The 27,696-nt window shown below is 45.7% G+C and overlaps 1 protein-coding gene across 1 annotated transcript; it reads left to right on the forward strand.

The window, feature by feature from the left end:
* Window positions 1–953: 953 nt before the first annotated feature.
* Window positions 954–26,864, forward strand: ALDH8A1 (aldehyde dehydrogenase 8 family member A1). Its single transcript, XM_065931310.1, has 7 exons — window positions 954–1,141; window positions 5,113–5,260; window positions 8,780–8,935; window positions 10,544–10,693; window positions 17,390–17,646; window positions 19,685–19,846; window positions 25,589–26,864. The coding sequence occupies exons 1-7, from the start codon at window positions 1,004–1,006 to the stop codon at window positions 26,039–26,041; spliced, it is 1,464 nt and encodes a 487-aa protein (XP_065787382.1). The 5' UTR covers window positions 954–1,003; the 3' UTR covers window positions 26,042–26,864.
* Window positions 26,865–27,696: the final 832 nt, after the last annotated feature.

Below are 27,696 nucleotides of genomic sequence, written 5' to 3' on the forward strand. Positions count from 1 at the left end.
CGCTTTTTCCTTCCCTTTGCGTGGGGCTGCTCTGGTGGCTCAGAAGGTGAAGGATCTGCCTGAAATGCAGGACACCTGGGTTTGATCCCTGGGTCGGGAAGATCCCCTGGAGAAGGAAGTGGCAACCCAGTCCAGTATTCTTGCCTAGAGAATTTCATGGACAGAGGAGCCTGGCAGGCTACAGTCCACGGGGTCATGAGGATTTGGACACGACTGAGAGGCTTAACACTTTCACACTATCCTTTGCTTATCTTTTCTATGGGGTTGTTCATTTCTCTTACCTATTTGCAGAAAGTCTTACGTCATGGGCATGGATCCTGGTTGTGTTATACACATCATACATCGTTTTGGCTGATGTCCTCATCTTCATAGCACGTCTGGGAAGATGTCGCTGCAGCGACCACCCTGGTTTCAGGATGGGCAGTGTAGCGACAAGACAGTCAAGGGAGAAGATGGTGGGTGGTGGAAAGAGAGAGTCTGCCCTCAGCCACCTCTGCTGTTGAAGGCAGTGATGGTTGTACTGAGGAAAATACAGGCAGCCTGGAGACAAAATGACTGTTTACCCTTACCAACGATGCCATTTTGGACTTCTCCGAAGCTGGCTTTTCTACAAAAGAGGGGAAATTTGCTTTCTATAGGTTGTTGTGTGGAACAAATGAGTAAATTCATGTAAACGGCCTGCCTCAGGTCCTGGCACCCAATAACATGATACAGACAGATGCCTTTTGGCCATTTTGAAGGATGGTGAACCCATAGCTGATGCTACTTGAATATATTTTTATTATCCATTTGTCATAATGGATGTCAGCTGTGACATATTCGGGACCTCTTCATTCAAAGCTCGGAGACGGAAGTGCTCTCAGACTGTAAGGTCGCCGCCCACCTTCAGTGATTGGCAGATGAGGCCCTGGGGCCGGAAGTGGGGAGGAGTCAGGACTCAGGGAGTGGGGGGCGGTAACATCACCCAGCCAAGCCAAGGGCAAGGGCGGGCGAATCCTTTAGCATGGCTGGAAGAGGGAGTCTTCTGATGCTGGAAAACTTCATAGGTGGAAAATTCTTACCTTGTAGCTCATACCTAGATTCCTATGATCCCTCCACAGGGGAAGTGTACTGCCACGTGCCAGACAGTGGGGAAGAAGAGGTGAGTACCTTCAGTTGGAGGAGACTGAAATCTGCTTAGCCTGGCAGTGACCTATGGTACTTAGTTTTCGAGGAGCAAAGAGGATTGCTAAAGGTTAGCCGAAGGAAGATTTTTAGTTCTGTCTACAGAAGATTTTTAGTTTCTGTCTACAAAATAAACCTGAGAAGGTTTATTTTGTAGCTGGGTATATATGATGTGTGGAACAGATCTCAGGTGATCATATGCAGAAGTGACTAATAATCTAGATAACCTCACACAGAGCCACAGCTCTCAGACATTCCTCAGTGGCTGCTAGTAAAAAGTAGTATTTGTAAGAATTATCATATTACTAAGTGTTCCCTTTCTCGATCAAGTTTGCCTGAATTTGCCACTATATTCATTTCCAGGAAACATGTTACTTCACTAAAATAAACAAACGTGTTACTTCACTAAAATAAACAAAATTTTTAAACCCAGGAATTTATTTTAACTTATCCTCTAGTAATTCTTCATGTCTTCAAATTATCTAATAAAGTGAAAACCGATCATTTGAATGATGAAATGCAGAATCAAATTCCTACATATTTTTGGAGTTAAATTTAACATTACGTTTTCTTACTCAAAGGAAACACACACACGTTAAAACTTTTTTTCAGTGATGTAGAATTAATATTATTCAAGAGTTTTGTAAGATATTTAAGATCTATTTGATTAGTATCTCATTGCACTGAGAAAATAAATATATTTGAGGTGATAAATGTGTCTGATGAGTGTATACTCATCTAAAGCCTAACAGATTTTAATTTATTTTGTAAAGCACAAAGAACTAGATTATTTAAAAGATAAATGTAGTCTTTATATATATTAACAAATAAGTGGTATATGCAAGGCGTTTTTTTAAAAAAGGGTTAAGATATTTTTTCTCTGTTGTTAATAATATTGTAAATCTGTCTTGTATTAAAAAAAACCTTTAGACTTTTGGATTAAAGTTTGCAAATATTGACTAGTTTGTTGGTTAAACTGTAACCCACAGTTTTATCTGTTTCAAAGGACCTGGGATTACATGGGGAAAATCCAGCTTTGTGTTTGCCAGGCCTCTCTGTCTGAGTCCTTTCTGAAATATAAATGACAAGTACATCAAATTCAGGTGAAATCTTTTCTGCAGCTAATGACTCAGCCCTTTCAGATGAGAGAGAGAGGGATCAGTACACTGGCCAGTAGAGGAATGTATATTTTGGATTTCCCAGTAATCTAGCTTGCAAACATTGCATCTGATCCCGCAAATCTCATGTTTTTCTGGCTTGAAGAATATGGTTGTCATGCAAGCTACAAGCCCAGTGTTCCCCAAAAGTCACTCACAGAAAGTGCTGCGATGCTGCCAGCGGGGGTTCGTATTCTTTCAGCATTTGCCTTGTGCTGTGCGTTCACTAAGCCGTGGAACAAAAATCGTCCCAAATCAGCATTGTAACACCTATAAATGAGACTCTATCATCATCCTTATTTTACAGATGACAACGTGCTTGTATCAGTGATCACACATACACACACAGGCACCCACTTTGGTAGTATTTGCACTGTAGTGTTGCAGCCATAAGTACAGATTGGGTTCGACTGTCTGGCTTCAAAGATCCGCCGCACCACTTACTATGTATGGTCTGAACTCTGAGCTGAGCCTCCCTGTGCCTCAGGCTCTTTATCTATAAAATGGGGATCATAATAACATGTAAACACACTAACATATGTAGAGCTCTTTGTGTCTAGCATCAGTAAAAGCTTTCCAAGTATTAGCTTTTGCTGTTATTATTGTATATAGTGGATTAACACATGTTCTGTATTAAATAGACATAGGACATGTGACCAAAGACAACTTAGAAAATGTGACTGGACTTGAACTTTCTGCTTTTCAAAAAGATCAGAGTTTTACATGGACAATTGGAGGAAGACTAGATTTGACATTCAGTCTCCTCTTGTTGGCTGGCAGTAGGGCATCCCTGAGGCTACAGCTTCTGGTGGAGATTTGAGATTTGGTTTTTGAGGTGAAACCTCCCAATTCCCAGAAACTTATAATTAAGATGAGAATCATTTTTTATACCTTTAGCTTATCTGAAAGTGACCTTGTTTACGTAAAGAAAGCAGGAAGGCATGTAGATCAGATTTGGAGTGAGAGGGCAACTGAATTGTCCCTCTGATTGTCATCTGAATCAGAACTATATTCTCAGAACTGTCATCTTCTGAGACACAGACAAAGTAGCTGTCTAAAATTCACTAAAAAGTTTTTCTTCACTCAGAGTTTCACAATGCGTCATTTTTGAAAATTTTACAGAAATAAACTTGCCTTTATAACATACACAGGATTGGAACAAAAACCCAGGGAAGCAAAATGTGAGTGATAACGACAGTTGTATAATGATGCCTCAGTCAATTTTAAGAGAGGAGTAAGGCAGCAGTGGTTTGACTGCTCAGTCGTGTCCGACCCTTGTGACTCCATGGACTGTAGCCCTCCAGGCTCCTCTGTCCATGGGATTCTCCAGGCAAGAATACTGGAGTGGGTGGCCATTTCCTTCTCCAGGGGATCTTCAAGACCCAGGGATCGAACTCAGATCTTTTGCATCGCAAGTGGCCTCCTGCATTGCAAGTGGACTCGTCACTGACTGGGCCATCAGGGGAACCCTGGAGGGGCAGAAGATGCCCTGATAATTCATTCCGCCTGCCTGAACTGACCTTGCTCATATCTTCCCATTCATTGTTTGCTTTGGATTTAGCTCTAAAACCCAGTCCCCAAGCCATCTGTTCAAATTCGTCTCCAACAGAGGACCCTTCCACTGGGTAGAGCCAGGCAGAGGCCGGGACTGTGGTTATGCCATAGCAGGCCAGCTGTGGTCTTGGGAACTTACAAAGACCTGGGTTTACATCCTGATTCTGCCACTTATGAGCTGTGTGACCTCTGGCAAGTTACTTGAGCTCTCTGTGCTTCAGTTTGTTCACCTGTAAAATGGGCTTATCAATACTCATGTTACAGAACTTAAAAGAGTGTTTAATGAAATAATTTGTGCAAAACGTTTAGTACCTTCGTTTATATACAAAAAATAGTCAATACATAAGTAATACGGCTAGTCATTCCAAGTCAGAATGACAGTCTGGGATGTGATTTCAAACTTTTAGACTTTATCAAGTATGTCAAAACTTCTTTAAGAGTTTAGAGATTTAGTACACCCTTAAGTTTCCTCTCTCATATGATATTCAAAAACTTCTGTATTTTGAAATTACTGAAAATGTATACCAGCTATTGAAATAGCTTCTTTCAATTATCACCACATTCTGGATAACTGGATTGAAATGGAGAATTCGGGTTTTTTTTGTGGTGCCCTGCTTTGCTGGTTAAGTAAACAACACTTCTTGGGCAACTCAGCACTGCAAAGTGTCAAATATTTGGAAGTAGGCAGAAAAAAAGTGAGATATATACAGACCTGGGTTCTGGACTCATCCAACCCTCGAGTGGTTGTTCAGTTGCACAGTCATGTCCGGCTATTTGCAACCCCATGGACTGCAGCATGCCAGGCTTCCCTGTCCTTCACCATCTCCTGGAGCTTGCTCAAACTCATGTCCATTGAGTCGGTAATGCCATCCAACCATCTCCTTCTCTGTCATCCCCTTCTCCTCCTGCCCTCAATCTTTCCCAGTATCAGGAGGATCTTTTCTAATGAATCAGCTCTTCACATCAGGTGGCCAAAGCATTGGAGCTTCAACATCAGTTCTTCCAATGAATATTCAGGATTGATTTCCTTTAGGATTGACTGGTTTGATCTCCTTGCTGTCCAGGGGACTCTTCTTAAGAGTCTTTTCCAGCACCACAATTTGAAAGCATCAATTCTTTTGCGCTCAGCCTTTTTTAGGATCCAGGTCTCACATCTGTACGTGACTACTGGAAGCTCTTAGCTTCTGCTCCTCGAGAGCAACAGGGTGAGGTGACCTCTTCTGTTTGCTCCTGCAAGGTCGAAGCCGCGGTGGAGGCTGCCAGAGCAGCTTTTCCGGGCTGGTCCTCCCGGAGCCCCCAGGAGCGCTCACAGGTGCTGCAGCGGCTGGCGGACTTGCTGGAACAGTCCCTGGAGGAGCTGGCCCAGGCCGAGTCCAGGGACCAAGGTGAGAGGGGTCTGTGCCAGCCTCTTCCCTCTCTCTCCCGCCCGCTGTCTAGTGGAGCCAGGATTCGTGCCCCGTCCTGTGTGGAAATGCGCTTACTCAGATCTGCCCGTTCACACCCTCCTTCCAAGTTGTCAGGGGATCTCTTGCCTCTTACCCGTATGAATGGAACTCAGACCCTTTCTTCACGTGCCCCCTTGTGGGCCCATCAGGCCCGCCCACCCCGTGCTTCTCATGGCCGCGGTAGAGCTTGGGAAGCCTGACCAGCCGAGGCCTCTGAAGGTTGAGGCTTGCAACTGGCCCACTTTTGCCTCCTTCTGATGGTCAGAGCAAGTCAAGGCTGAACCCAAGTTCAAGAGGCAGGGAAATATACACACTGTTGGTAGAAGGAACTACGGATTTGGGGAGAGGGGTAGAACATGAAGGCTGAGAGTGCAGCCCTCCACCAGTTCTAGAGAGTTTCAAACCAAAAAAAAAATTTTGTCTCTTCTCTTTTTTTTTCTTACTGCATTATTCATTTGTTTTTTTATTATATTTTAAAATTGAAGTATCGTTGCACTGCTACATTTAAAATGAATAACCAACAAGGACCTATTGTATCGCACAGGGAACTCTGCTCAATGTTATGTTAAACCTGGATGAGAGGGAGTTTGGAGGAGAATGGATACATGTGTGTGTAGGGGCTGAATGGCTCTGCTGTGCACCTGAAATTACCACAACATCATCAGTCGGCTTTACTCCAGTGTAAAATAGAAAGTCAAAAGCAAACAAAACAAACAAAAACTGAAGTAGTCGATTTAAAACTTTGTGTTGTTCTCTCGAAACATCCCACCCTCGCCTTCTCCCACAGAGTCCAATAGTCTGTTCTGTACATCTGTGTCTCTTTTTCTGTTTTGCATATAGGGTTATCATTACCACTTTCTAAATTCCATATATATGTATTAGTATACTGTAATGGTCTTTATCTTTCTGGCTTACTTCACTCTGTATAATGGGCTCCAGTTTCATCCATCTCATTAGAACTGATTCAAAGGAATTCTTTTTAATAGCTGAGCAATATTCCATGGTGTATATGTACCACATCTTCCTTATCCATTCGTCTGCTGATGGGCATCTAGGTTGAAGGTGAGGGTGGGATGTTTTGAGAGAACAGCATGAATATTATCTATAGTGAAACAGATCACCAGCCCAGGTGGGATGCATGAGACAAGTGCTCGGGCCTGGTGCACTGGGAGGACCCAGAGGAATCGGGTGGAGGGGGAGGTGGGAGGGGGGATCAGGATGGGGAATACATGTAACTCCATGACTGATTCATGTCAATGTATGACAAAACCCACTGCAATGTTGTGAAGTAATTAGCTTCCAACTAATAAAAATAAATGAAAAAAAATAAAAAAATAAAACTTTGTGTTGGTTTCAGGGGTACAACACAGTGATTCAGTTATACCCATCTATACATGTTCATGTGGATGTGTGACTGCGCTGCAGATTGTCGTGTGTGTCTGTGTGTGTGTCTGTGTGTGTGTCTGTGTGTGTCTGTGTCTGTGTGTGTCTGTGTGTGTGTGTCTGTGTGTGTCTGTGTGTGTCTGTGTGTCTGTGTCTGTGTGTGTCTGTGTGTGTCTGTGTCTGTGTGTGTCTGTGTGTGTGTGTCTGTGTGTGTCTGTGTGTGTCTGTGTGTCTGTCTCTGTGTCTGTGTGTGTTTGTGTGTGTCTGTGTGTGTGTGTCTGTGTGTGTCTGTGTGTGTGTTGTGTGTGTGTGTCTGTGTGTCTGTGTGTGTGTGTGTCTGTGTGTGTCTGTGTGTGTCTGTGTGTCTGTGTGTGTCTGTGTGTCTGTGTCTGTGTGTCTGTGTCTGTGTCTGTGTGTGTCTGTGTGTCTGTGTCTGTGTGTGTCTGTGTGTGTGTGTGTGTCTGTGTGTGTGTGTTGTTCAGCTGCTCAGTCATGTCTGACTCCTTGCCGCCCCATGAACTGCAGCATGCTAGGCTTCCCTGTCCTTCACCATCTCCTGGAGCTTGCTCAAAACTTGTGTCCATTGAGTCATCCAACCATCTTCTCTGTGTTCTCCTCCTCCTGCCTTTAATCTTTCCCAGCATCAAGGTCTTTTCTCAATAGTCAACTCTTCGCATCCAGGTGGCAAGAGTACTGGAGCTTCAGCTTCAGCATCTGTTCTTCCAATGAATATTCAGGACTGATTTCCTTTTGGATTGACTGGTTTGATTCCTTGCAGTCCAAGGGACTCTCAAGAGTCTGTGTGTGTGTGTGTGCGTATATATATATATTCTTTTTCAGATTCTTTCCCTCTATAGGTTATTATAAGATATTGAGTATAGTCCCCAGTGCCCTACAGGAGGTCTTTGTTGGTGATCTATTTTATATATAGGAGTGTGTATATGTTATCCAAGCTCCTAATTTATCTCTTTCCCCTCCTTTTCCCTTTGGTAACCCAAGTTTGTTTCCTAAAAGCAAAGATAATTTGAATGGCACACAGTCAAGTAATGTAGAAAGATTTCCAACATGTCAGTCACTGTTCCACTCCCAACACAATTTCCCAATTTTTAAAACTGCTTCCCAGAAGTCATCGTAATGGAGTAAACATCTTAAATCTTTGTAAAGATATGTTAGTATATACGTGTATGTATATATACGTATATGTATGCCGATGCTAAGTTGCTTCAGCTGTGTTCGACTCTGCAACCCTGTAGACCATAGCCCACCGGATTCCTCCGTCCATAGGATTCTCCAGGCATGAATATTGGAGGTTGCCATGCCCTCCTCCTGGGGATCTTCCCAATCCAGGGGTCGAGCCTGCGTCTCTTAAAGTCTCCTGCATTGGCAGGCAGGTTCTTTACCACCTGGGAAGCCCTACATGTATGTATGTACGTACGTGTATATGTATGTGTGTGCTGTAAAGTGGCCTAAAGTCAGAAAGCAGCTTTACCCCAACCCTTAAGTAGAAAATGCTTCCTGACATGGCAGAGTCTCCTAGCATCCCTAAAGATAACTAAGGGACAATTCAGGTGTGTGTCTAGGAAGTGCGTGGAGCCTGTCATGGTTGGTTCCCATCAGCGTTCTGCCACATGTTCATCTTAATGGCTCCACCGTGTGCTGAGGAGTTAATTAATATCAGCACATGTTTCTTGGTGATGTGCAAACACAGCTCTCTTAACAGCCATTATTCCAACCCCTCTGCAGCATGTCCAAACTTGGTGATTCTGAATTGAAAGAGCTGGATCGGGTGAAGTGGTAACATCTGGAATGATGATAGCTGTGAATTGTTCAGTCTAATAAGCAAATATTATCTGACTCAATTCTAACCACTTCTACTTCATCTTATAATCTCACATCTAATTATTTCATAGTCTTGTTAAACCATGATCAACACTCTCTGTGATCAAGCAATGCCCATCCCAGGCTGGAAGGAACAGAAGCTGCTTCAGAGGGAGCTGGGATATGTGCGCGGGAGTGTCCCCTCCGGGATCGAGGTGAAGTGCACTGACAGCGCCTTCTGCTGTTGACGTCTTACAGGGAAAACCATAACCCTGGCGAGAACCATGGACATTCCCCGGGCTGTGCAGAACTTCCGGTTCTTCGCCTCCTCCACCCTGCACCAGACGTCTGAATGCACGCAGATGGACCACTTGGGCTGTCTGCATTACACAGTGCGGGCCCCTGTGGGCATCGGTAGGTGCTGGGCAATGACAGCCGGGCTGCAGTGGCACGTGGAGATGCTGGGTCAGCCCTGCAGAAGTGACCTAAGGGGACAGGCTTTAAAAAAGAAGCTTCTGGTTTATCTGGAATTTAATTGACGACCTTAAAAATCTAAATCTAGTTTGTTTGTGTCAAATTCCCTACTTATCCCTACATTGTTCTTGAGGAATCGCAGGGAAAGGAATGACACTGAGAATAAATTCATAAACCAGGACTTTTTGTTCCTTGTAATTAAAAAAAAAAACTCTCAGGAAAGTAGTGCAGTTAAAATCATAGTGGGGTAAGTGTCACTTTTGTGTGCTTCAGTATGGTTATCTGGAAACTGGGAGAACAGTTTAATTTTGTCCATATATGTTGTATGTGAATTATACAAGTTAATAGATGTGGAGCACTTAGAACAGCGCCTGGTACTGTGATAAATAAGCCCTGACTGTATTATCTCTTATTTCTGTGGTTCCTGCACTTCAGAAATATAAGCAATGACTCAACATGTCCACTAGATGTCAGTGTTTCCTGTGAGAAAAAACCATCAACTGTCCATATTTTACTAGTTCCATTTTATGATAGGATAAAAGAAGATAAGTTAAAGAAAAGAAAATGGGACATTTTGCCACTTTGATTATCTGAACCCTTCAGAAATAACATTTTCAGGGCAGTATAACAAAACTTTAGTATCCTTCTAAGAAGTATACTAATATATTATGCTGCAAAAATATTCTCTTACTCCCTGAAGAGCAGATTTTTTTCAGTGGGAAATTTAATAATATATAAAGCATGTTTACTTCCATAGCTCAGGTTTGAGGGTAGAGTATAAAATAAAGTGACTCCATTTATTTTTTCATAACGTGGGTTTTATTTTTAAGCATTTTGTGGTCGGAAATCTGGATGGCTTCAGAATATTACATGAAGACACATTCTAAATGTTATAGATGTTACTTAGCCAGCAAACCTATCTGGTTAGGATACAGGTGAGAACCTAGAGATAATTTATTTATTAAAAAATTCCCTGGGTTAGCTAAAATGGATTTCATATCTCAGGACCTATTTGCTCTTATTTATTACAAATAATTGTGAACAATTTAAGATCTTATGTCTCAATCCACAACCAATTAAAAAAACAGGTGGAAAAATTTAGAAGAAATAATGCCTAGACCATTTAAAGATAAAAAAAGATTGTTGAGACAGTGCAAAGATCAGCCTACAAACCTCAAAACTGATCACATTCTGAGACTGTTTGGGGAGAGGTGACAGTATTTTAGCCCTGGTACTTATATTGTTGTTCATAAATATGATTGAGAGGCATCAAGAAAAGAGTAAGGTGTATTGATTATAGTTTTAAAGGTATGGCTGTCTGTAATATATTTTAGACTTATTTCTCTGAAATTCTACAGAAATTCTACAAAAGACTGGAGATTCTTTTGTGGAATTTTTTGAAGCATTGAAATTCTTCACACGATTGGGATTTTGGAACAGCAAGCTGACATTTGGTGTAGCATGAAGGAGTTTTCATTAGTAAAGCGGGTCTGGCCCATCTCTGAAGGGTATGTCATTGCTGGCGATGCCTCTCTTCTCCTCTGTTAGCGGCTCTGATCAGTCCCTGGAATCTGCCCCTCTATCTGCTGACCTGGAAGATCGCTCCAGCGATCGCGGCTGGCAACACAGTGATAGCTAAGCCCAGCGAGCTGACTTCCGTGACGGCGTGGATGATGTGCAGACTCCTGGAGAAAGCAGGTAATCAGCGTTAGGGTGTCAGAGGAGAGGCACATGATTGGCTTTGGAGATATACGTTTTGTAGGCTTCAGCCACTGTAGGGTTACTGACATTTTTAAGATAATGAAAAAAAAAATTTATGGGAGTATAGTCGCTTTGCAATGTCATGTTGGTTTCACTGTACAGAAAAGTGAATCAGATACACGTGTACATAGTGAAAGGGAAGCCGCTCAACCATGCCCGACTCTGTGCGACCCCATGGATAGCAGCCCACCAGGCCCCTCCGTCCATGGGATTTTCCAGGCAAGAGCACTGGAGTGGGTTGCCACGTCCTTCTCCAGAGGATCTTCCCGACCCAGGGATCAACCGCGAGTCTGCTGCATTGTAGGCAGACGCTTTATCCTCTGAGCCATCAGGGAAGCCTTATACATACATACCCACACGTCTCCTCTGTTTTAAAGTTGCTTCCCGTTTAGGTCACCGCAGGGCGCTGAGTAGACTCCTTGTACTGTACGGCAGGTTCTCATTATATCTGTTTTACACATAGTGGTGTTTCCATTGGAGAGGGAAATGGCAACACTTTCCAGTATTTGTACCTGGAGAAGCCCCATGGGCCGAGGAGCCTGGCAGGCTTCAGTCCACGGGGTCCCAGAGAGTCAGACGAGACTGAGGGTGTGTAGTCAGTCCCAACCCCCTGATGCACCCCACCCTCCCTTTCCCTCCTGGGGTCCATACATTGCTTCTCTATGTCTGGGGCCACGGACATCTGAAAAGTTGTTCTGAACAGAAATCTGCTCGGCAGATCCCAGGGACATCTTTGGTTATTTGTCTTCCTTAACCTCTTCTGAGAAGTGAAATCCCCTCTTCTGAGCGGATCCGCGGGCTTTGGCTCCCGCCGCTGCCTTTATCCTTGCCCAGAACGCGATGCTGTGGGACGGCGCTCCCTGCGGGGCTCCTCGGCCGGGCGGAGCGCGGGAGAGCGGCCGGGAGGCTGGCTACGAGAGCCCTACCGAATCCGCCCCCAGCCTGCCCCAGACAGTGTCTCCAGCCATCACTTTAAATCCTGCCTTGGCACCACGAGTGGATCTTGATGAAAAGGAAATATTGCTAGATACCACTCTGATTTGCATAGGTACAGAATGCCTGGGAGAAGCAGCCCGTTTTCAACAGAGCTGAATAGACACCCCCTCGTTTTCCCTGCGTTGGGACCCACTACCTCGCGGACGATGATGCGCTGTGGCTCCTTGTCTTTCTCTTGCTGATGGTTTAATGGCCACGTGCATTCCTGGCTTCATTCTGGAGTGTGGAGCCGACACCTGGCCAGGGTTGGAAGGTCACAGGCAGGAGGCTCTAGCTTGTAACCCACGAGGAAGCCCCTCACTGCGAGGCTCGGAGCTCACGTCTCCGGGCTGGAATGACCCGCAGCTGGTGGAGGGGAGCAGGCCGTCTCTCGGGCTCTGCTGTGCCCGCTTCCTTCCAGCCCCCAGAGAAGGTGCTTCCCAGCTCGCTCACGTCCATAGAGGGGGCAAGTTGCTAAAAGCCTGTCTCTCTGTCCTGAACACCTTTGCTCTCAAAGCAAAAACATACGTGTTGGCTTCCAGGATAACTGAGCCAGTTCCTTACTCCAGAGTATAGATGACAGCTTAGATGCTGCCTGTTTAGGGAAACTCATGGGGCCTCCTATCCTATGAAGGGAAGAGGCTGCCCAGCCTGGGTCTCTGGATTGACGTCAATGGCTGCTCTGGACCTCTGGAAACATCCTTACCAAACTGGTAAGGATGAAGTGGACATCCTTACCTCCTTTGCGTCCCAGAATATGTCATCCTTTCCTTACAAAGGTGACCGTGTTCTATCCCTTGAGTCTCTAGTATCTGCAAAGGTCCAAGGGGTTTCTTCCCTGTCTCTCGCCCGCTGGTTCCTTGATGTGAGACGGAAGCGGGGCCTCTGGTCTGCTGCATCCTGTGTTGGGAGGATGCTGAGGAGGTGGGGAGGGACCACAGAGCTGCATCCCGGAGGCTTCTCTGTCTTAAAATCAGCTACGTCTTGATCTGTGAGGATCGCTCTTGTCTAACCACCCTCCCCTTTCAAATAACCCAGAACCCAGTCTGCATGAGGGTTTAATGTTTCCATTTATTTGCACAGCATTGCACTCTTATTCCTATGGGTGAATAAACCTGTTATACCAAGATGCTCCTTCCCTCCCTCCCCCTCTGGGCTGGCTTTTGCCCAACTCTCCTCCTCCAGCACACACTGAGAGTGTGATGACCCAATCACACCTGACGTGAGCCCTCAGTTTCTCCACTGGGATAGGGGTGTCAACCTCATCTACTTAATTCTGCTTAGACCACTCTAAGAGAAACTTCCAGCTGTGTAAGAAAGCTAAAACCACCTGCTAATGCAGTCTGGATATTGCAAGATCTAGCTCCTCTAGTCCTGAGCGTTCAAACATACTTGGAAGATGAACTTCCTTTGAAATAAAAAATCATTTAAGATGTTTTGAAGTACACCATGAATACCTCTTTGCAAGTCTTAGAATATTTGTTTTTATCTTGGGTGCACCAAATGTTTGCCCTTATTCTTGAAGTGGCCACTGGTGGTAGGTTTCTGGCCCTTCCTGTTAATTTTTGTTCTGCTCTATTTAAGCTTAAAATTTTTCCTTGTCACCATCCAGCCGTATCCTGGCACTGGCAGGCCTCCCTTCGCTTTGCTCTCTCTTGGCCACCTACTCTGAGTTTTGGTGAATTGTTATTTGCCAATTAAACTGTCTTCCCTGCCTTATAACCAGAATCTCTTAAGGGTAAAGGGTGAATGTCTCTAGAAAAATTTCATTAATGTCTGGATCAAATGGCAAAATGGTTTTGAGAAATACAAGCCACTAGACACCTAACTCAATGTATTAACATTGGAGTTCAGGGAAATGTAATCAAAATGTAAATTCTGTGGTGTAGAAGGCACTCTGCCTGCTGAAATGAGCTCATTTTCCTGTGATGATAAATATGTGGTATTTCTATGTTTTCTCTCACCCTTTTAAAAAATGCTAAAGTAAGCATTAGAAGTGATTTGAGCCATTTTTTTGCCTTCAGGATTCATAAAGGCCAACAGTCCACATTCTCTGGCTCTCAACTGACCATTTGAATACCAGGCAAATATCCACAAGCTCGATAGCGATGGAGATGCAGGACTCACGAGGACGTGAATGATGGGAAACTCTGTCCCTGTTTCCCCCATCATCAGCTGGCAGGACCTCCCCCTCACACCTCCTTTTTGGCCCAACCCATGGCCCAGCTGTTCTCATATGGTGTTTATGATCCAGGATGCACTTGAGCTGGATTTCAAACAAGTGTGCAGGCTGAATGCAGAGGTGGGGCCATCAGAGGGAGACTCTGCCAGACCACGGCCTCCTTGGGGGCTCCCCTGGATAGGGCCTCGAGGTGGTACGGTGAAGCCTGTGCTCTGAGGGAAGGGCTTCTTGGTGATCATGGATCATCAGTGAGGACTTATCGTGTGTACCTTAAGAGCATATTCTTGAAGAGGTGATTTTAATCCAAGAGAGTATGTCTAACTCGGAGCAAGGGAACAATGAGAGGAGCGAGAGAGCAGTTAGCTTACTAAGAGCATTTCTGCATCTTCTGTTGTTCAAACCTGCAAACACAGGGAATATACTCAGCTACCTCTGGGCAAACCCTAAGAGTTTCCTGGACGCAATCGATGGCACATAGATTTTTTTTTTCTGAACACTTAAATCTTCCCAAAGTCAGGAACCTTTTCTGAATTGGACACGGTGCACATCCATACCTTCACTGACTTAATGGTTACTTACTAACCAACACCTAGTTTTGCCTCCTATTGGTTGTTATTTAACCCCAGGATTAAACCTGGGTCTCTTATGTCTCCTGCATTGGCAGGTGGGTTCTCTACTACTAGCACCACCTGGGAAGCTCTTATTTAACCTCACTTTGCCTCAGTATTCTCATGGGTGATGTGAGGATATTAATATGATGGACCTCACAGAGCTATTGGGAGATCTAAAGGGTGTAACACACTTATAGTTACAGTTGATTCACAGTGAGCACCCAATAAATGTGAGCATTTACTGGTATCATCTCTTTACATTTTTATTTTTATTATTGCTCAAATTATTTTAATAACATATATATGTAGCATTATATCTTCTTTTCTCATTGATCTATTTTAAATTTGATGCATTAAAAATATTTTTCTAGGGATTTCCCTGGCGGCCTGGTGGTTAAGACCCTGCATGTCAAATGCAGTGGGTGCTAAGTTCGATCCCTGTTTGAGAAACTAAGATCCCATATACCAATAGCATGGCCAAAAAAATATTTTTTTTTTAAATTGAATATTCATTCTATCTGGCAAAGTAGGCCATGGCACAAGGGTACAACAGAGGGCAAAACACAGACCCGTGTCTGCCCTTGGCTGGTGCCCCTTCTAGTGGGATGTGCAATGAACAGGAAAATCCATAAAACACATAATGAATACATGCAGATTTAGGGCAGTGAGTTTTTGTAATAGAAAAGCCTGGAGCACCTACTTGGGGGTGTTCTTGGATACTCAGTCTTAGAGGGTGATGGTGCATCCAGATCATGGGGAACAGGACTTTCAACTCAAAAGTTGCCTTCCCCGGGGACCCTCCCTCTCTCTCCTAGGGAGGTAGCCGCTCTCTTCTCTGGCTTCTGCAGTGTGAATACACCCTGCACTTAACCTTTGCTCTCCTGTCTCACAGGGCCTGACCTGCCCGAGGGTATCTCTGCATCCTCAGCCCCTGAGGCTTAGTCAATACTCTGGAATGAATTACATAGGACGTTTAACCCTGCATTTTCTAGGGCAAAGCACCCAGAGAAATTCCACCTGGGGGCATAATACAGGCAGAGAGGATGCTGTCGTCTCTGCTTTGCTATTGACTCAGTTCAGTTCAGTTCAGTCGCTCAGTCGTGTCCGACTCTTTGCGACCCCATGAATCACAGCACGCCAGGCCTCCCTGTCCAACACCAATTCCCGGAGTTCACTCAAACTCATGTCTATTGAGTCGATGATGCCATCCAGCCATCACATCTTCCGTTGTCCCCTTCTCCTCCTGCCCTCAATCTTTCCCAGCATCAGGGTCTTTTCCAATGAGTCAACTGTTTGCATCAGGTGGCCAAAGTACTGGAGTTTCAGCTTCAGCATCAGTCCTTCCAATGAACACCCAGAACTGATCTCCTTTAGGATGGACTGGTTGGATCTCCTTGCAGTCCAAGGGGCTCTCAAGAGTCTTCTCCAGCACCACAGTTCAGAAGCATCAATTCTTTGGTGCTCAGGTTTCTTTACAGTCCAACTCTCACATCCATACATGACTTCTGGTAAAACCATAGCCTTGACTAGACAGACCTTTGTTGGCAAAGTAATGTCTCTGCTTTTTAATATGCTATCTAGGTTGATCATAACTTTCCTTCTAAGGAGTAACTGTCTTTTAATTTCATGGCTGCAATCACCATCTGCAGTGATTTTGGAGCCCCCCAAAATAAAGTCAGCCACTGTTTCCACTGTTTCCCCATCTATTTGCCATGAAGTGATGGGACTGGATGCCATGATCTTAGTTTTCTGAATGTTGAGCTTTAAGCCAACTTTTTCACTCTCTTCTTTCACTTTCATCAAGAGGTTTTTTAGTTCCTCTTCACTTTCTGCCATAAGGGTGGTGTCATCTTCATATCTGAGGTTATTGATATTTCTTCCGGCAATCTTGATTCCAGCTTATGCTTCTTCCAGCCCAGTGTTTCTCATGATGTACTCTGCATATAAGTTAAATAAACAGGGTGACAATATACAGTCTTGATGTAGTCCTTTTCCTATTTGGAACCAGTCTGTTGTTCCATGCCCAGTTCTAACTGTTGCTTCTTGACCTGCATATAGGTTTCTCAAGAGGCAGGTCAGGTGGTCTGGTATTCCCATCTCTTTCAGAATTTTCCACAGTTTATTTTGATCCACACGGTTGAAGGTTTTGGCATAGTCAATAAAGCAGAAATAGATGTTTTTCTGGAACTCTTTTGCTTTTTCTATGATCCAGCAGATGTTAGCAATTTGATATCTGGTTCCTCTGCCTTTTCTAAATCCAGCTTGAACATCTGGAAGCTCTTGCTTCACATATTACTGAAGCCTGGCTTGGAGAATTTTGAGCATCTCTTTACTAGCGTGTGAGATGAGTGTAATTGTGCGGTAGTTAGAGCATTCTTTGGGATTGCCTTTCTTTGGGATTGGAATGAAAACTGACCTTTTCCAGTCCTGTGGCCACTGTTGAGTTTTCCAAATTTGCTGACATATTGAGTGCAGCACTTTCACAGCATCATCTTTCAGGATTTGAAATAGCTCAAGTGGAATTCCATCACATCCACTAGCTTTGTTCATAGTGATGCTTTCTAAGGGCCACTTGACTTCACATTCCAAGATGTCTGGCTCTAGGTGAGTGATCACACCATTGTTATTACCTGGGTTGTGAAGATTTTTGTTGTACTAGAGACAACCATTAACGTCCCTTCCCACCCCCATTCAACCTACAGAAACTAACACAATATTGACAGCAATCATTTTGCCAAAAGAGCCAAAAACACCACCCCAAAACAAAGCAAACAAGCAAAACACTTTGAAGGAGAGTCTCTCTGCAAGCTGGAGCCCTTGGCATGCTGAGAAGAATGGCTGTAACTGGTCCTGCTTCCCATCCAGGTGTTCCGCCAGGTGTGGTCAATGTTGTCTTTGGAACAGGGCCCAGGGTCGGCGAGGCCCTGGTGTCCCACCCAGACGTACCCCTCATCTCCTTCACGGGGAGCCAGCCCACTGCCGAGCGCATCACACAGCTGAGTGCCCCCCACTGCAAGAAGCTCTCGCTGGAGTTGGGGGGCAAGAACCCTGCCATCGTCTTTGAAGATGCCAACCTGGATGAGTGCATCCCGACGACTGTCAGGTCCAGCTTTGCCAACCAGGTGTGTCCTCTGTTTTTTCCTCCCCCTTTGTTTTTTTGCTTGTTTTTAACTCAGCAGCCTTGCCAAACTGCATCTGGGGCGTCACAGTGACAACCGGGGTGGGTAGGTCAATGCAGGGCTCTTTCAGTGAAAGAAAGGTTGTGTTGCGTTACCCTTTTGACTGCCTGTTCAATCTTAATGTCACTGGGAGGCATTGTGGCATCACAGCTCCTGTTTAGCAAGCTCTTCTTCTCCAGCTATTCAGTTGCTCAGTCAGGTCCCCCGCTTTGTGACCCCATGGACTTCCCTGTCCTTCACCATCTCCTGGAGTTTGCTCAAACTCATGTCCATTGAGTCGATGATGCCATCCAGGCTTTCCTGTCCTTCACTATCTCCTGGAGTTTGCTCAAACTTATGTCCATTGAGCCAGTGATGCCATCCAACCCTCTCATCCTCTGTCACCCTCTTCTCCTCTTGCTCTCAGATCTTTTATGGGGGACCAGCCATGGGCCAAATGATTGCTTTCTGGCTTCTCTATTCGTTTATTTATAATTTCCCCAGTCTTTTCTTGCCGTCCAAGAGTCCTATCTCTTGGAAACCTTATTCTCTGCCCTCACCCAAAAGTACCTCAAATGCATTCACACACTTAGAAATAAATACTTGAATCAGTCTCAAGCAGGTTTCTTACCTTGAAATCATGGAGGGGCCTCGAGTAACTTTGTATTTCCCGGTCACTGGAAGAATTGTTGTGAAGATCCAGTATCAGTGTGATGAAAATATTTGTTTATGGGTACAGGTGCCATCACACATACACAGTACTGACAAGTCCAGAATGTGGTTTGTCGACGGTCACATGTTATGCTCAAATAATAGTAAGGATGACTTTTCACTCAGAAACCTGTTGGTGCCTCTCCCTGGAACACCCAGTGTCTCTGTTTGGATGGCCAGTGTCATCTGAAACTTCACCTGAACAAAGCAGGACTTCTGATTTCCCTCCCTCTCCTTTCCCTGCAGTATCTCTGATTTTCCTGCCTTGTCTACCATTCTGCAGAAGAGACTATCATCCACCGTGTGCTTGGGCCAGAAATCTGGGACTCATCCTTGTTCTAACCTCCTCTTTTCCTTAAGCCTCCCTTACCCACCGGTAGGTCCTATTGGTTCTGTCTTTAAGGTATATCCTGCATCTTCTTCAGAGCATCTTTGCCAGTTTCTTTACACTTTTGGGGTCCCCTTTGCCCCTTTAAGAATCTGTTGACCTCAGTGGACTCCTTCCCCTTCACTCATCTCAATTGATTCCACCTGGTCCAAGGTGCCTCCCCTCACCCACATGTCTGAAAAGCCCTCCTAATCCACTCTCAATCCTCTCCAGTTCTGTTCTCCACACCTCTGCCAGAACGATCATTTAAAAATGTAACTCCCGACCACCTCTTCTTGCTGCTTAAAGCTGTCCATGATCCTTTCATGATACTGAGGATAAAATGCAAGGTCCTTGTGAGCCTGTGAGCCTACAAGATGCTGCATGATGTTGCCTCGCTCCTCACCTCCTGCCTGTATCTCCCATGTTGCTCTGACCCCCAGCCCTGCCTCCACCCCCCACCCTCAGCCCCACTCACCTTCCTCGCTTTCCTCACACACTCCAAGCTCATTTCTCTGGCAGGTCCCCTACACTCACTGCTGAGAATTCTGTACCTCTATCCATCTGGCTCCTTCGCATCAATCAAGGGTCAGTTCGAACATTCCTTGTTCACCAGTGTCATCCAGGACTCCCTTTAATAAAAGGGAGTGAAAGTTCTCCCTCCCCACTCGTTTCTACTCTTGTCCTCGGCTTAGTTTTCCTGTATTGTTTTGGTTGTGGCCTGAAGTTGTATAATTTATTGAGCTTTATTGCGTTCCCCACAAGACGCTGTGTTCCAGATGGTGGGCCTTTGTCTTGTTTACCACTGTTCCCCATTATCTAGCCCAGTGCCGGATCGTGGCGGACACTCAGAAGTGCAGGGTGATCCGTCCATGGAGTGGAGCCCCCTGTCTCGTCCTTGTCCTCATGAGTCATTCTTGGCAGGGTGAAATCTGCCTCTGTACCAGCAGAATCTTTGTCCAGAGGAGCATCTATAGTGAATTTTTAAAGAGGTTTTTAGAGGCGACCAGAAAGTGGAAAGTTGGTATTCCTTCTGACCCATCGGCTGACATGGGAGCTCTGATCAGTAAAGCTCATCTGGAGAAAGTAAGTAAAACCTTCTGTGTAAGTTTCAGAAAGAATTCTTAAATTTTTAAAAAAAATTTTGTACTGGGGTATAGCCAATTAACAATGTTGTGACAGTTTTGGGTGAAGAGCAGAGTGACTCAGCCACACATATCCATGTATCATTCTCGCCCAAACTCTCTGCCATCCAGGCTGCCATATGACATTGAGCAGAGTTCCCTGTGCTGTTCAGAAGGGCCTTGTTAGTTTTCCTTTAAATATAGCCATGTTCCATGTACTGTGCAGGGCTTCCCTGGTGGCTCAGATGGTAAGGAATCTGCCTGCACTGTGGGAGACCCAGGTTTGATCCCTGGGTCAGGAAGATCCCCTGGAGGAGAAAGTGGCAACCCATTCCAGTATTCTTGCCTGGAAAACCCCAAGGACAGGGAAGCCCGGCAGGCTACAGTCCCTGGGATAGTCACAAACAGTTGGCCATCTATAGAGCAGGTCCTTGTTGATTATCCGTTTTAAATACAGCAGAGTGTACATGGTCACCCCAAACTCCCCAACTATCCCTTTCCCTGGTCCTTCCCCTTGGCAACCGTGAATTTGTCCTCTTAAATCTGTGAGTCCAGAAAGAATTCTTATGGGGAGAGAAACTCAGTGCCAAGGCATAGCAGCACCATCTTTGAAATGCTGTTAAATTACTACCCTATTCTTTTTTTTAAAAAATTATGATCTGTGGGAAATTGTCTCTGGGTACCGAGTCTGAAAATGTTACAGATGGATACACAAATACAGTCAAGTTAAAGCAGCGCCTACATGACATAAATAAACTTGGGAAGTCAGCGTGGAGTCTAACTCCCATGGAGCCAGTCCGTGGAGGGAGGAAAGCAAATGTCAAAGCATAAGGGCCAGCTGACGAGAATGTTGTGGGCTGAGGGTGGCAGGTATTTCCACAGGTTAAGTGTTCCCAGTCCGTCCTCAGGCAGTGAGGTTCTGCCTCTGGGTGACAGCACACGGGATTCTGGGAGCGCGAATCCAGTCTGCACAACGTGGACTTTAGCTGGTGGGGTGACTTGAGGGGTCTTCGTGGGAGAAGCCATTGAAGAAGGTGTCCTCTGGGTGCTTTGGGGAATTTGGGTCTTTAAGATCGTTTCCATTTCCTGATGAGACTCCCACAATAAGTGCTAGAATTTTGGAGCTAAGAGGTCTCGTTTTGAGATATAACCCCCATGGGTTAAGCGCTGAGGGGCAGAGCATTTACGCAGATTCAGCAGACTTGCTAATGTGAACTGTGACTTTCACGGTACTTTGAAGCGCAGATGCGCCCAGTTAGGAACATGTAGCATCAATCTTCCCAGTCTCTTCTTACTTCTTTTGTTTTCTCAGTAAAATAGGAAGCAAAGTGAGGAGGGGAGATGGTGTTGAAGGTTTCAAGGAGGAGGAAAAGTTCTGAGACAGTCTTCAAGGAGATCAAGAGAGAGAGAAATGGACTTGAAGTAACTGTATTGTCAGCGAGGCAGCCCCAAGGGCTCCCCCCGGGGCTGTGATGACTTGTGGTCACACTAACAAAGCATGCGGTCATTGATTTAAAGGGAGGCTGGCCAGCATGGCTGTGTCTTCCTCCAGTCAGACGCACCCCCACGATGGCAGGCCTGCGGGTGGCAGTCCCCAGAGTGCCCCTGGGGGACCCGTGGACGGTCCCACTTTTGTGAAGCGAGGTGTCACCTGGTGTAAGAGGCCCCTGGGTTCTCTCTCATCTGACTGTTCTGAACTCAGGGGTCCATGCTGTAAACCCACACATGCAAATAAGTGGTGAAAAGTAACTTTTGCCCCTTTCCAATTGCTTCCTGGAGCAAAATTACCTTTCCAGGAGCTTCTTTCATTAAGCTCAGGCTGTGTGCCATCTGTATTTAGTTGCTCAGCTGTGTCCAGCTCTTTGCACCTCCATGGACTGTAGCCCACCAGGTTCCTCTGTCCATGGCATTCTCCAGGCAGCAATACTGGAGTGGGCTGGATGCCCTCCTTCAGGGGATCTTCCCAACCCAGGGATTGAACTCAGGGCTTCCACACTGCAGGTGGATTCTTTACTGAGCCATCAGGGAAGCTCAGGCCATGGCACCATCTAAGGTCCCCTGTGCAATTCACCAACTCACCGGAGACTCAAAACTCTCTTCATCAACTCAGCAGAGAAACTGTTTTTCTATCCTAGGCGCTGTCATAACCATTAAGTTCTCCAATGAGGGGAGGTACGTCAGTGAAGCAAATCAAAGCATTTGACTTTCCTGTAGCAGTTGAATGATGTGTAGCCCCTCTATGTGTGTGCACGTGCACGCATGCATGCACACACACACAAACTGTCTTGTGTGTGTGAGAGAAACTGACACCATTCACAGACTCCTGTTGGTAGTTACGACTTTTCTTGGTCATATTCTGATTATTTCTCCCTTTTGTTCCATATAGTGAACTCGGACCAAATAGAGACTTGCTGGGTTTCCCCGTATTGTAGCTCCTCTGAGGGTTAATGCAATATTTGCGATGCTCAGTGTATTCCTGCTGGCTCAAAGGGGCCTGCCCTCTCTTTAGCCCCCCACCCCCACACCCTCCTGAACTCCACCACAGGTTCTCCTCCAGGCATCCCTCCTCTCCAACAACAAGCAGCCTCAGGCTGAGTGAGCTACACTACCTCACCTTTGTCTACTGAGCCCTGGTTCCATTCAGAGGAGAAGAGTGAACAAAGCCAGCTTCTGACCCTGCTGTTGTGATGTTCAATGGCTCAGTCATGTCCGACTCTTTGCGACCCCATGGGCTGCAGCACACCAGGCTCCCCTGTCCATCACCAACTCCTGGAGCTTGTCAAACTCATGCCCGTCGTGTCAGTGATGCCGTCCAGCCATCTCATCCTGTTTCCCCCTTCTCCTCCTGCCCTCAGTCTTTCCCAGCATCAGAGTCTGACTCTGTGGCGCCCTTTGGATGATGCCTCATGATGACCAGACAGTCAAGAGGGGGCCACTTAAAGTTTGGTTGTGCTAAGCTCAACCACACTGCCCTTTTAAGACATCCGTCTTGAAAAGAGGGTACCTCATGGGGTTGCAAAGAATCAGACATGACTGAGCGACTTCACACACACACATACACACACACACACCTCAAAAAGTTCTGAGGTTCTACTGGAAGATATTGTGGTGTTAAAAATTTTTTTTTCACAGTTAAAAACTTAAAAATAGTATTCATCCTCAGCCATTTATTTTTATATTTTAGGGAAGAACAATACAGATGGTATTTCCGTTATCCTCTTGCACGCAAAAGTGCAGGTGGCTGTGGGGTTCCCCTTGTTTTGTGGTTCCACGGGCAGATCTCTCAACTCTGCTCGTGGTCACCCCCCCACCACACCCCAAGTCTCAGAACCATCCTGCTGAGGTTCAGAGGGGCCCTGGACCCCTGCCATCCTCACTGCTCCGCCCAGAACATGTGTGCCTGGATGCCAGGAGCCGCAGCTTTGCCCTCTGGGTCTCTCGGCACATGAAGCCCTGGAGGGGGGCTTTGACAGCTCATGTCTTGTGAGGGGACCCTGTGTGTCTCTGCCCTTTGAGAGGGAGCCAGGCGAAGCAGCTCGGGAAGCATATGTGTCTCTTTTTCAGGCTGCGATTCTTCTCGGTTCAGCCTGCCAAGCCTTGGTCTGGGATCGAGGAGGCAGCAGACGCTCCACGGGTGGTCGTGTTTGCTCCCCTCTCACCAGGAAGCTTTGGGGGCTGTGAGTCCAGGGCAGGTCGGCTGCCCTCTTGGCGTTCCAACCCTCCTCTTCTGCAGTAGATCTCTATCTTTTCCAAACCAGCTTAGCCACGGGATCTTTGTGTCCACCCTATTTCTGTGGGATTGTCACAACAGATGGAGAGGCGGTGACAGAGGAATCCAACTGGAGCACGTGACGAGTGCTCTATATGGCAAAGGGCTCCTAGGTGCAGGTGTGGGTTCCCAGGGACGGCAGGGGAGGCAGGGGAATGGCAGGTGATTTTATCCTCGGGGGATACAGGAATGTCTCCCTGGTCTGTTTCACAGGGTGCTTTTTGCTTTTACTCTCTGGAATCCTCCCCTACTTGACTGTCTGGAGAATCTGACTCTAGGTCAGCCTCCCAAAGATGCAAGAAACTAGAGAGAGAGTGCTGGACGTTGACAGTGAGGCTGGAGGAAGCACAGACGAAGTTCATGGGTTTATCCCCCAGGAAGGCCAAGCTTTGGGTCTAACTAAGGTCCACTCTTTTATTTTATTTTTTTTTAAACCAAAAACATTTTGTATTGAGGTAGAGCCAATTAGCAATGTGGTGACAGTTTCAGGTGAGCAGTGAAGGGACTCAGTCATACATATACATGCTTCCATTCTCCCCCAAACCCAGCTTCCTGTCCTCCTTTGTCAGTTAAGAAAGCTGATGTACATAGTAGGGGACATCCTTGAGGTCTCACAGCTTGTGAATGTCAGATTATGCATTCTACTGTCATCACCACCATCAACACAGACAGCAGCATCTGACCTTCAGAAGTTTTACTATGTGTCAGGTATCATGCTAAGGACTTTACATTTATTATCTTATTTAGTCTTTGCAAGAACCTGTGAAAGAGGTGGCGCAGTCAATGGCATTTTTCTGATGAGGAAACCGAGAGCAGTTGAATCTCGGCTCTCGGCCGAGAGCATTTGAATCCCTCAGCTGGTAAGGACCTGAGGTCAGAGCACTGCTAGGCTGCCAAGCCCACTCTTCCAACCTCCAGGCTTTGATTTTTATGTCCAAAATGACTAAGCGCTGACTATTCTCTGTTCTCTCCCCTCAAGGAAAGGTCTTAGAGGAATATTTCATTCCATTTTGTATCACCTTTATCAGTCACAAGGCTGTTTTTCTGGGCTAGGAGTGTAGATATCATTGTGTCATCTGGGGATATTTTCTCTAGAAAAGAAATTCAGTTTCGTGTGAGTCACCTTCTATGCTAAATTCGATGAATTTGCAATTTGAAAACCGACACTTCGCTTCACATTTTATTATCCTAAAAGCTTCAAAGAGAGAATTGTGTGATTTTGCTTGGACGTGATCATCTGAAGGCAGAGCGCTCCTTGCACTGTTTGAATTGCTGCTGGAAGTCCTGGCTCTGCATCCAGCCGGGCCTCTGGATACTCACCTGCACACACCCTGTTCACACAGAATGCTGCCTCTTGGCATCTTTTAATTAACGTGAGCGTGCTGCTTCAAAAGGGGCAAGAGAGGAGGAGAAAGAGAACTCTAGCTTTATTGTTTATCAGCTGTATGAACTATGTACCCTTTAGGAGATTCACTTATGTCATCAGCAAATAGAGGACAGTAATATATAGCTAATAGAGTTTTGAGAGAATTATGTGAGAATGTGTTAAAAGCACTTATCCACATGCCTGGCACTTAGACATTAAATACACAACTCTCCTGCTCTTAGCTGTGAGGGCTGACTGGCCAGATGATGGTTAGGGCTTCTCTGCCCTCAGGCTTAGCAACTGAGTGACAATATCATCACCCTTAGATTTTGTGGGGGGAATAACCGTATATGTCTTTCCTGTGCATGCATGCTCAGTTGTGTTTGACTTTGCGACCCCATGGACTGCCAGCCTCCTTCATCCGTGGGATTCTCCAACAAGAATGCTGGAGTGGGTTGCCATTTCCTACTCCAATATGTCTTTCCTAGGTGCTTGAAAAATATTGAATTTTCTCTGTGCTATGTGAAGACAAATGATAAGTTGTTACTATGTTTTTTTTATCTGCCCAGGTCAGAAGTTACATCAAGAAAGCTCGCCTGGAAGGGGCCCAAATTCTGTGTGGCGAGGGAGTGGATAAATTGAACCTTCCCCCCAGGAATCAGGCAGGGTACTTCATGCTTCCCACGGTGATAACAGATGTTAAGGATGAGTCCTGCTGCATGAAGGAAGAGATATTTGGTCCGGTGACGTGTGTCGTCCCCTTTGATAGTGAAGAGGAAGTGATTCAAAGAGCCAACGGCGTTAAATATGGACTGGCTGCCACCGTGTGGTCAGGCAACGTGGGGCGTGTCCACCGGGTGGCCAAGAGGTTACAGTCAGGCTTGGTCTGGACCAACTGCTGGCTCATTAGAGAGCTGAACCTACCTTTCGGGGGGATGAAGAGTTCTGGGGTGGGCAGAGAAGGGGCCAGAGACTCTTACGAATTCTTCACTGAAGTCAAAACCATCACTGTTAAACACTGACCTCGGCCAGCGCAGAAGCTGATGCCTGGCTGCGGAGATTCAGTCGTCCGGTGTGGTGAAAAGGAACCCCTGCATACATTTCAGCCAAGTCTTGACTCAGCAGAAGATTCTCTCTATAGCTTATCCTCTGTACTCAGTATTTTTACCGACTGGTGAAAAGATGCATGCTCTTTTCAGTGAGGAGTCAAAGAAGAGATCTCCGAATAGGAAGGCATACAAAGGAAGCCACACAAACATTGGGCTCCTCCTAAGTTGTGTTTTCATTGTTTCATCATTTTGATTCAATTCTTAAAAATTCACAGATAATTAGTTTCTTTTTTTCATTTGCAAGTATATGGTAAAAAAAATCTACAAAGCCAAAGGGAAACACATCACCATAATCTCTAACTTTGGGGAGATTGCAGAAATGGTCTCTCCACCCATCAGCCACTGGCATGGCTCATTGGTAATTGACTGTACCTCATTATGCAAGGGTGTTTTGAATGTTGATGATGTAATTTATGTGGGATTTGTCAGAGTAACCATATATGATAGGCCCTAATAAATATATCTTTATGAGGACAAAGGAAAATGAAATAATGACTACTTTTGGAAGAAACTCAGAACAAGGAGAGTTTGATATTTTCCTACTATGGAGTCTAATCAATTCCAATTCAAAGTGTAGTATCTCAGGACACTTAAAATTTTCGAATACTGTATGGCTGCGTCTCTTTGCTGTCTACCTATAGCTATCACAGAATTGTTAACTATACCCTAGTATAAAATGAAAAGTTTAAAAACTTTACTAATCTTAAAGGAAACAATAAATGTTAAACAATTTTAGCAAGCAGTCACCTTCTTCATGAATTGTCCTTTATTCTTATCTTCATCCTCTTAGGAGCGTAGACTTTTTACCGAGTATCAGTGATACTCTTAGCTTTTTTTTCCTGAATCTCCCAATGTTTAGAGGAGAAATCTGAGATTTACGGACATTAAGTAGCACATTCGAGGTCCCACAGATGATGTGGGGAAAGGAAGGACTTGAATCCAGGGCTCTCAGACGCCATACCCTATGATCTCTGGCCATTTCATGCTTACCTTGGGTGTTTCAGAAAAATGAAGTCCTTACGGCTTCCGTGGTGGCTCAGATGGTAAAGAATCTGCCTGCCACACGGGGAGACCTGGGTTTGATCCCTGGGTGGGGAAGATCCCCTGGAGAAGGGCAAACCACACCAGTGTTCTTGCCTGGAAAATCCCATGGACAGCGGAGCCTGGTGGGCTACAGTTCACGGGGTCACAAAGGCTTGAACACAACTGAGCAACCATCACTTCGCACTTCAGTGGTTTGTAGAACACGTCGTGCTGGGTCTCCCCGCTGTGTCTCTGTCCTACTTTGCCCCTCCCTCCTCTCTCCTGCCTCACTCCACTCAGCCATGCAACCCAATCTATGCAGCCAACCCTTTCCCAAGTTCTGGTACGGTCCTTCCCACGCTGACCAAAACTATCTGTTCACCCATCTCTCTTCCTGATGGGACGGGAATTCCTCCCCTCTGAAGCCTCAGATCGCAGCCCAGTGCCCGGCTGTGCAGAGGGTGCCCAGAACGGGTCGCAAGATGGAATGAGGGCTTCCTGGGGCCCCGGTGTATTGGTTGCACAATGTATGGGGGATCGGGGCA

This window comes from Muntiacus reevesi, chromosome 3 (assembly GCF_963930625.1).
Source record: "Muntiacus reevesi chromosome 3, mMunRee1.1, whole genome shotgun sequence".
NCBI classification, from domain to species: Eukaryota; Metazoa; Chordata; class Mammalia; order Artiodactyla; family Cervidae; genus Muntiacus; species Muntiacus reevesi.